Source organism: Hyla sarda, chromosome 6, assembly GCF_029499605.1.
Source record: "Hyla sarda isolate aHylSar1 chromosome 6, aHylSar1.hap1, whole genome shotgun sequence".
Taxonomy (NCBI): Eukaryota; Metazoa; Chordata; class Amphibia; order Anura; family Hylidae; genus Hyla; species Hyla sarda.
In genome coordinates, this window is record NC_079194.1 from 149,630,006 (window position 1) to 149,639,997 (window position 9,992).

Consider the following 9,992-nt stretch of genomic DNA (forward strand, 5'->3'; position numbering starts at 1 on the left):
GAGGTCTTCTTACCTTCTCCTGTGCTGTCCGATCGCCGAATGAATGCTTCAAGCCTGAGATCCAGGCTTGAGCATTCAATCGCCGAAAACACTGATTGATCCATTCCTATGGAGATGGATCAATCAGTGTAAAAGATCAGTTAATGCAATATTATAGCCCCTTATGGGAGCTATAATGTTGCATAAGAAAAGTGTAAAAAAATCATTAACCCTTTCAATTATCCCTTCCCCTAATAAAAGTTTGAATCACCCGGCATTTCAAAAAAAAAAAAAAAACAACATTATGTAAATAATAATAAAAATAAACATATCTGGTATCGCCGCGTGCGGAAATGTCCGATTTATAAAAATATACCGCTTTTTAAACCGCTCGTTCAATGGCGTACGCGCAAAAAAATTCCAAAGTCCAAAAATTTTTGATCACTTTTTATACCACAAAAAAGTGAATAAAAAGTGATCAAAAAGTCTGATCAGAACAAAAATGGTACCGCTAAAAACTTCAGATGACGGCGCAAAAAATGAGTCCTCAAAGCGCCCTGAACACAGAAAAATAAAAAAGTTATAGGGGTCAGAAGATGACCATTTTAAACGTATAAATTTTCCTGCATGTATTCATGATTTTTTTCGGAAGTGATACAAATTCAAACCTATACAAGTAGGGTATCATTTTAACCGTATGGACCTACAGAATAAAGATAAGGTATAATTTTTGACAAAAAATGTACTGCGTAAAAATAGAAGCCCCCAAAACGTACAAAATAGTGTTTTTTCATCAATTTTGTCGCACATTGTTTTTTTTTCCCGTTTCACCGTAGATTTTTGGGTAAAATGACTAATGTCATTACAAAGTAGAATTAGTGACGCAAAAATTAAGCCATTATATATAATTTTAGGTGAACATTTTTAAGAGTTATGATTTTTTAAAGTTAAGGAGGAAAAATTGAAAATGAAAAAACGGAAAAAGCCCGGGTCCTTAAGGGGTTAAGGACGCAGGGCGTATCCATACGCCCGTGGGAATTCCGGTCCCCACCGCTAGCCGGTTGGGGACCGGAGCCGGATGCCTGCTGAAATCGTTCAGCAGGCATCCCGGCATATCGCCCAGGGGGGTCATTATGCCCCCCCCATGTCGGCGATCGCCGCAGATCGCTGGACAATTCAGTCCAGCGATCTGCAGCGATTCCGGGTCAATCGGGTCTCCAGTGACCCGGTATTACTGGCTGTTCGGGGCCGTCTCTGACGGCCCCGAACAGCCAGAGCCTGCAGGGGTGAGGTGGCACTGGTGCCACCTCACGATCGCCCTGATTCGTCGGCCGGATTACCGGCCGACCAATCAGGGCGCCTGCTGCGGGCGTCACTCCCGCACCCGCTCCGCCCCTCTTCCGGAGGGCGTGAGCGGGTGCGGGAAGACGACCCAAGGTGCTGGGGACCCCGATCCCCGGCGTCCATGTTGGGATCGGGGCCCCAGGAGCGACGGCGGCGGCGAGGGACAGCCTGCGATGGAGCAGCAGCAGGAGGTTAGTTACAGCCTCCTGCTGTTGCTTAGCAACAGCTCCCAGCATGCAAAAAGGGCATGCTGGGAGCTGTAGTTATGCAACAGCAGGAGGCAGACCACCACAACTCCCAGCATTCCCTTATGGGCATGCTGGGACTTATGGTTTTGCAACAGCTGGAGGCACATTTTTTCTATGGAAAAGTGTACCTTCAGCTGTTGTATAACTACAACTCCCAGCTTGCACAAACAGCTAAAGTGCATGCTGGGAGTTGTAGTGGTGCATCTGCTGGTTGCATAACTACAACTCCCAGCATGCCCGTTGGCTGTCGGTGACTGCTGAGAGTTGTAGTTTTGCAACAGCTGGAGGCACACTGGTTTTGAAACACTGAGTAAGGTCACAAACTCCGTGATACATAACCAGTGTGCCTACAGCTGTTGCAAAACTAAAACTCTCAGCATGTACAGTCTGTCAGCGCATGCTGGGAGTTGTAGTTTTGCAACAGCTGGATGTTCCCCCCCAATGTGAACGTACAGGGTACACTCACATGGGTGGAGGCTTACAGTAAGTATCTGGCTGCAAGTTTGAGGTGCGGCAAATTTGCTGCAACGGCTCAAACTGCCAGCGAGAAACTACTGTGAACCCCCCGTCCGTGCGACTGTACCCTAAAAACACTACACTACACTAACAAAAAATAAAATAAAAAGTAAAAAACACTACGTATACACATTCCCCTACACAGCCCCCCTCCCCTCCCCAATAAAAATGAAAAACGTCTGGTACGCCACGGTTTCCAAAACGGAGCCTCCAGCTGTTGCAAAACAACAACTCCCAGTATTGTCGGACAGCCGTTGACTGTCCAGGCATGCTGGGAGTTTTGCAACAGCTGGAGGCACCCTGTTTGGGAATCACTGGCGTAGAATACCCCTATGTCCACCCCTATGCAATCCCTAATTTAGGCCTCAAATGCGCATGGCTCTCTCACTTTGGAGCCCTGTCGTATTTCAAGGCAACAGTTAAGGGTCACATATGGGGTATCGCCGTACTCGGGAGAAATTGGGCTTCAAATTTTGGGGGATATTTTCTGCTTTTACCCTTTTTAAAAATGTTAAGTTTTTGGGAAAAGAAGCATTTTAGGTAAAAATGTTTTTATTTTTTTTTACATATACAATAATCGTGAAACGCCTGTGGGGTATTAAGGTTCACTTAACCCCTTGTTACATTCCCCGAGGGCTCTAGTTTCCAAAATGGTATGCCATGTGGTTTTTTTTTTTGCGGTCCTGGCACCATACGGGCTTCCTAAATGCGGCATGCCCCCTGAGAAAAATTTGCTTTCAAAAAGCCAAATGTGACTCCTTCTTTTCTGAGACCTGTAGTGCGCCAACAGAGCACTTTTCACCACCATATGGGGTGTTTTCTGAATCGGGAGAAATTGGGCTTCAAATTTTGGGGGGTATTTTCTGCTATTACCCTTTTTTAAAATGTAAAACTTTAGGGAAACCAAGCATTTTAGGTAAAAAAAAATTTATTTTTTTTTACATATGCAAAAGTCGTGAATCACCTGTGGGGTATTAAGGTTCACATTACCCCTTGTTACGTTCCCCGAGGGGTCTAGTTTCCAAAATGGTATGCCATGTGGTTTTTTTTGCTGTTCTGGCACCAAAGGGGCTTCCTAAAGGTGACATGCCCCCCAAAAACCATTTGACGCTCCTTCCCTTCGGAGCCCTCTACTGCGCCCGCCGAACACTTTACAAAGACATATGAGGTATGTGCTTACTCGAGAAAAATTGGGTTTCAAATACAAGTAAAAATTTTCTCCTTTTTACCCCTTGCAAAAATTCAAAAATTGGGTCTACAAGAACATGCGAGTGTAAAAAATGAAGATTGTGAATTTTCTCCTTCACTTTGCTGCTATTCCTGTGAAACCCGTAAAGGGTTAAAACGCTTACTGAATGTCATTTTGAATACTTTCGGGGGTGCAGTTTTTATAATGGGGTCATTTATGGGGTATTTCTAATATGAAGACCCTTCAAATCCACTTCAAACCGGAACTGGTCCCTGAAAAAAAGCGAGTTTCAAAATTTTGTGAAAAATTGGAAAATTGCTGTGGAACTTTGAAGCCCTCTGATGTCTTCAAAAAGTAAAAACTCATCAATTTTATGATGCAAATATAAAGTAGACATATTGTATATGTGAATAAAAAAAAAAATTATTTGGAATATCCATTTTCCTTACAAGCAGAGAGCTTCAAAGTTAGAAAAATGCAACATTTTCAAATTTTTCATCAAATTTTGGGATTTTTCACCAAGAAAGGATGCAAGTTACCCAAAAATTTTACCACTAAGTTAAAGTAGAATATTTCACGAAAAAACAATCTCGGAATCAGATTGATAACTAAAAGCATCCCAGAGTTATTAATGTTTAAAGTGACAGTGGTCAGATTTGCAAAAAGAGTCCTTAAGGTGAAAAAGGGCTCAGTCCTTAAGGGGTTACGGACCGACCCATTTTTTACCTCTATGACCAGGCTCTTTTTTTTTTTATTTGACATGTGTTCCTTTTAAATGGTAATAACTTTAGAATGCTTTTTCTGAGCAGAGCGATTCTTAGACAGTTTTTTGTGTGACATATTGTACTTTATATAACTGGTGCATTTTTGTTGACACATGAAGCATTTTTTGTGAAAAACTGTAAAATTTCTGGCGTTTTTTAAATTTTTTTTATGGTGTACACTGTGCAGTAAAAGTGATGTTATATTTTTCTGTGGGTCAGTACGAGTATGGCGATACCCATTTTATATAGCTTTCTATGTTCTTTTTCCTTTTCTGAGCAAAATTATTTTTCCAACAGTCGTAACTTTTTTTTTTCCGTCTGATGCCATTGAGTAAGGGCTTATTTTTTGTGGGATGTACTTTTTATTGGTATCTTTTTTGTGCTACGTGCTACCTTTTGATCTTTTTTATTCCGATATTTGTACCAAAATTGGCAAATTTAGCACTTTTTTTAATGTTTTTTTTTTACGGCGTTCACCGTGCGGGATAATTTACATTACAGTTTTATAGTACACGTCATTACGGACGTGGCAATATCTTTTATGTATATGATTTGTGTTTTTGATCTTTTTTGGTGATAATACAGGGCTTTATTGGGAAAGGGGCATTTTTTTTTTTTTTTTTTTACACTTCATACTTTTATTGAAGAACTTTTTATTTTTTACACTTTTTACAGGTTATACTATGCTGCAATACATTTGTACTGCAGCACAGTATAACCTGATGAGCTGCAGACACCACAGCCTGTGCAATCCAGATCCATGATCTGACCTCCTGCTGCCATAGCAACCAACAGCGACCCGCGATTGTATTGCAGCGCCGCCATGGAGAACAGGTGGATCACGGCATCTATGGGATTGATCACGGCATCTATGGGGTTAATACTGTGATTGACAGCCGGGTCCCGTCGCCGATCTCCTGCGCTGCCCGCGGCAGTGCCGGAGATCGCTATGACGTATGCATACGTCCAATTGCGCGAACGTGTTAGATGATTGGACGTATGCCTACGTCCTATAGCGGGTAGGGGTTAAAGGGGTATTCCAGGCAAAAACTTTTTTTTTATATATCAACTGGCTCCGGAAAGTTAAACAGATTTGTAAATTACTTCTATTAAAAAATCTTAATCCTTCCAATAGTTATTAGCTTCTGACGTTTTCTGTCTAACTGCTCAATGATGATGTCACGTCCCGGGAGCTGTGCATGATGGGAGAATATCCCCATAGGAGCTGGACAGCTCCCGGGACGTGAGTCATCAGAAAGCAGTTAGACCGAAAACAGCAACTCAACTTCAGAAGCTAATAACTATTGGAAGGATTAAGATTTTTTAATAGAAGTAATTTACAAATCTGTTTAACTTTCCGGAGCCAGTTGATATATAAAAAAGAGTTTTTGTCTGGAATACCCCTTTAATGTCAGAAGAAGACATAAAATGTTTACCACACTGAGCAGATACATACCAATTTGCATGGACTACAGTTGACTTGTGGAGAACCCAAGTCTGTCACTGCATCATTGATCGGACAGGCACATTTCAGACCTAGAAACAGAACAGACACTTGAGGCTCAAACCAGAACAGCAATTGAGACACAGTCACAAACATAAAGGAGTGTGCATAAACAATCAAAAGGAATATAAGGTTGCAAATAGAGTCAACTCTAGTTCTTAACCAGGTCACAGATGTCATTGCCCTTAGAAATAATGCCCATGAGGCTGTCATCAACACGCTACTTTTTATGTTTTATTTCTTTAAGGGGTATTATCTCAGCTTGTTATTCCCTATGCCCTAGGGTCCATTTGCTGGGACCCCCACTGATCTATATAGCAGAAGTGAAAGGTCCTCAAGAATAAACAAACCACGCTACATGCAAGGCCAGTGCTCCATTTATTGTCTGCTTTGGGGCTTTTCAACACTGCCAAGCTCAGTGCTCTGCAATGTTTGGAAGCTCACAGAGAATGAATACAGCATTGTGGTTCCAGAGGTCAGATCCCCACAAAAGAAAATGATTGATTTACATCTAGAGGCTCCAAATTCTTTTAGACCTAAGAGGAAATTTACATTAATAAGTATCTGTCACCAAATAAACTGTTCTCAACTACATCAGGCTATGTTCCCTTACTACTCCTAACACCTCTCCTTAACCCTTCTTCTTGCTCGCATAGTGCAATTTCCCAGCAGGAGAAAGTTGGCGTTTCCCAGCAGGCATCTCATCACTGAAGCCTGCTGGGAGACAACTTCCGCCCTCACATGGTTACAGCATTGTGATGAATAGACGACCTCAGGCTCTGTGCATGTTTCAGTCTGTGCAGATTTCAGTGAGCCTCTCCTGCAGCCTTCAGTCTGTGTGGCTTTCTGTGAGAATCTGTGGAGCTTTCACTTTCTGTGCAGCTGACAATCAAGCCCTGTGCACAGAAACACTTCCTGAGTTCGGACTCCTGCCAGACCGGGAGGAGACCGAACTCACTGTATTAATTGTGGCAGGGAACCGAACAGAGCCACCTAGTGGTCGTTTTTTATTATACATTTTAAACATATTTATGTTGATATTTTAAAGGAAAGGGAATGGGAAATTGTCTGCTAATTACACAAGGAACACTATATTAAAGAAATGTATTTGGCAACAAGAACTCTAATTATAATTTCACAATTGTGCTGTATGTGAAACCAATGAAATAACTGTGAATTAACTCTTCTCACCACTGAGGGTTTATTACAACTGTATCTAGTCTAAATATTCTTCTGCAGTAGCAGCCTAAATCTCTCTTATGATTGGACTCCGTACGTGTGCCCAGGGTCTCTGACATAGATTTTAAGCCTTAGGGCCCCTATTACATGGAACGAATGATGGCCAAATAGGCTAATATTACCCTGGGTAAGAAGTAGGGATGCGCCGAAAGGGCAACTTTGGGTCAAAACTGAAAATTTAGGCTGTGCTTGGTCGAAAACTGAAAATGCATTGCCCCGGCCAATGTGGGAAAAATGCAGCAAGCATCATGTACTGGCCCTGCTTCAGATGTGCTGATCCGTCTGGTACCTGGTGCTAACTGCGCTTCTTCTGCCAGACTTGCCTAAGTAAGTTCCAAATCACGCCCCTACATTCACCCCTTTAAGACACAGCCCATTTTGGCCTTGAGGACACAGGAAAATTAAATGTTTGCGTTTTAGTTTTTTTCTACTCACCTTCTAAGAGACATAACTTTATAATTTTTCCTCTTGCGGACCCATATGAGGGCTTGTTTTTTGTGTGACCAATTGTTCTTTGTAATTACGCTTTAATTTTACCGAAAATGTATGACAAAACCATAAAATAATTTGTGGGGAAAAATTTAAGAGAAAAACTCACTTTTTTTTTTTTTTTTTTTACTTTTTTGGGGGGGGGGTTGTTTTTAAGCAGTACACTTTATGGATAAAATTATATTAATTCATATTATATCTGTAGCTCAATGCAATAAAACAATACCCAATTTATATAGTTCTTCTAATATTGCTTTACTTTTATAAGAGGTCAAACTTTTTATTCTATTTTTCTGGAATACGATGTGATCAAAAATCAGCACTTTAGGAAATGAGTATTGTTTGCTGTGGCACCTGCACAGGCTACACAAGGAGGGCTCTGGCTGCCAGGAAAAATTATCGGACCTCCATAGTCACGTTGCGGGGGTGCCGAATGCCAGGTAAAAAGGCGCCACACAATGATGGATATTACCGTGACTGGTTATTTACGGTGAGTGGTAGCTACTGAGAGCAGCAATCATTCACAGTCTATAAAGCAAGCGCAGCTCCAGCGTTCACTTCATAGACTTACAATGCAACATACATGTATGTCCAGGCAGCGGAGACGTACACGTACATCACAGAGTACTAGCCCACCCTCACTTACTGGACTTTGTCCATGCCAGGGCTTCAGCTTGGACAAAGCCATCATTTCTATAAAAAGGAAATAACATTTTCTTATAAAGTAGATGAGAAATGTTAAAGGGGTATTCCAGGCAAAAACTTTTTTATATATATCAACTGGCTCCGGAAAGTTAAACAGATTTGTAAATTACTTCTATTAAAAAATCTTAATCCTTCCAATAGTTATTAGCTTCTGAAGTGTTCTGTCTAACTGCTCAATGATGATGTCACGTCCCGGGAGCTGTGCATGATGGGAGAATATCCCCATAGGAACTGCACAGCTCCCGGGACGTGAGTCATCAGAAAGCAGTTAGACAGAAAACAGCAACTCAACTTCAGAAGCTAATAACTATTGGAAGGATTAAGATTTTTTAATAGAAGTAATTTACAAATCTGTTTAACTTTCCGGAGCCAGTTGATCTATAAAAAAAAAGTTTTTGCCCGGAATACCCCTTTAATGTTTTGCCAAGATGTACAACATATAATCTGACAGTGCCCATTTCACTACATTCTGTGCACAAATTTCTCGCACTGATGCGATTTCCGCCAGAAGAATTGACTTGTATATCCTTGAGGTGGAATCCGAGAGGAATCATTCCACTGATGTCAATGAGACTATGGATTTCTGCTTCAGCTCTGTTTGGAAGCAGAATTACAGCGGATTGGATTTCACATTTACAGCCGCATTTAGCCACCAGTGTGAACTATACAATGCATGCTGGGACTTTTAGTTCCACCACAGTCCTTGAAGAATTCTGTTGTACCCTAAATGACTAGAATAGGAGTACAGCAGTGGCTACTGTATATATTATCTAACATGGTGGTTTGTTTTGCTCCACAACAAACTATTTGAAGCTTCTTTTAATATAAACCCCCCCCCCCCCCCCCCCCTCCCCCCAATGTGCAGGACTCACCATCCGAAGACCTCAGTCCAGAACTGCAGCTGATGCAGGAGAACTGGACGGCGCTGTAGTACTGGCTGCTGCTGCAGTTTCCGGGCTGGATGAAGGAGATAGAGGTGGACTGGGGCAGACATAACCGAGCAAAGCCCAGGAGCAGGAGCAGGGAGCGGGGAGCAGCCGAGAGCTGCATGGTGCTCAGTACTCGCCGCTCTGTGTCCATAGCAACCGGTACACAGTAACAAGCGCGAGGCCTATTGGTCACCTGACACAACTGTAACTACCTGTAAGTCACGTGACAACCCACGTCACGTCACCCGCTGAGACTTGTAGTCCTCTCTAGAAACGTTGCGTCTTTGTAACTGTCACAAAACGACTATGCATCCAACCCCTCCCCCGACAGTCTGCTCCTAGTATTCGCAGCCTTTACATATTGAAAACTATGTACTAGATAAAATGCCATACTAATATAAATATAACTGGTCCCGCTATATAAAGTTCACGTATACATCCATGTGTCACATGTTCTATACAGTGGTCCCTCAAGTTACAATATTAATTGGTTCCGGGACGACCATTGTATGTTGAATCCATTGTATGTTGAGACCAGAACTCTATGGAAACCTGGTAATTGGTTCTAAAGCCCCAAAATGTCATCCAAAAATCGGAAAAAGTGAGGATTAAAGAAAAATAAGTAGATAACTAATATAGATAAAGCAAATCCTTACATATAAAAGTAAGAAAGATCTGCTGGGAGCTGTAATCACTGTCTATGTCAGTGTTTCCCCAAGCAGAGAGCCTCCAGCTGTTGCAAAACTACAACTCCCAGCATGCCCGGACAGCCAAAGGCTGTCCGGGCATGCTGGGAATTGTAGTTTTGCAACAGCTGGGGACACCCTGCTTGGGAAACACTGGTCTATGTAGAGGAGAGGAGCTTCTTTGGGGTCCTGTACAGTACATGCAATGTCCTAAAAAAATTAACATGGAGTTGCCCTCACCTGGTGTCCAAAGGAGCAGCTAACCCTGGTACAGGTAAAGAATACAGAACATGTAATACCTCCTTTTACTGTAGGGGGCGCTACCAGACATCAGTCAGTGCATACACTTCAGTAATACAGGGATTTTTACCAGTAAATTGCCCATTCTGATTGCTCTGTT

The 9,992-nt window shown here is 42.1% G+C and overlaps 1 protein-coding gene across 5 annotated transcripts in view; it reads right to left on the reverse strand.

Moving 5' to 3' along the window:
* Nucleotides 1-9,099, reverse strand: part of LOC130276328 (meckelin-like) — an 85,495-nt gene extending 76,396 nt beyond the window's left edge. For 3 of the 5 annotated variants that reach the window (XM_056525528.1, XM_056525526.1, XM_056525527.1), the window contains exons 1-2: nucleotides 8,850-9,098; nucleotides 5,497-5,576 (exon numbers count right to left, since the gene is read on the reverse strand). In XM_056525528.1, coding sequence (XP_056381503.1) covers nucleotides 5,497-5,576; nucleotides 8,850-9,057 — 288 coding nt within the window. In that variant the 5' untranslated portion in view covers nucleotides 9,058-9,098. Of the gene's footprint in view, nucleotides 1-5,496; nucleotides 5,577-8,849 lie in introns of all 5 variants that reach the window. The other 2 variants (XR_008845086.1, XM_056525525.1) reach the window with 2 other exon arrangements.
* Between the last annotated feature and the right edge of the window lie 893 nt (nucleotides 9,100-9,992).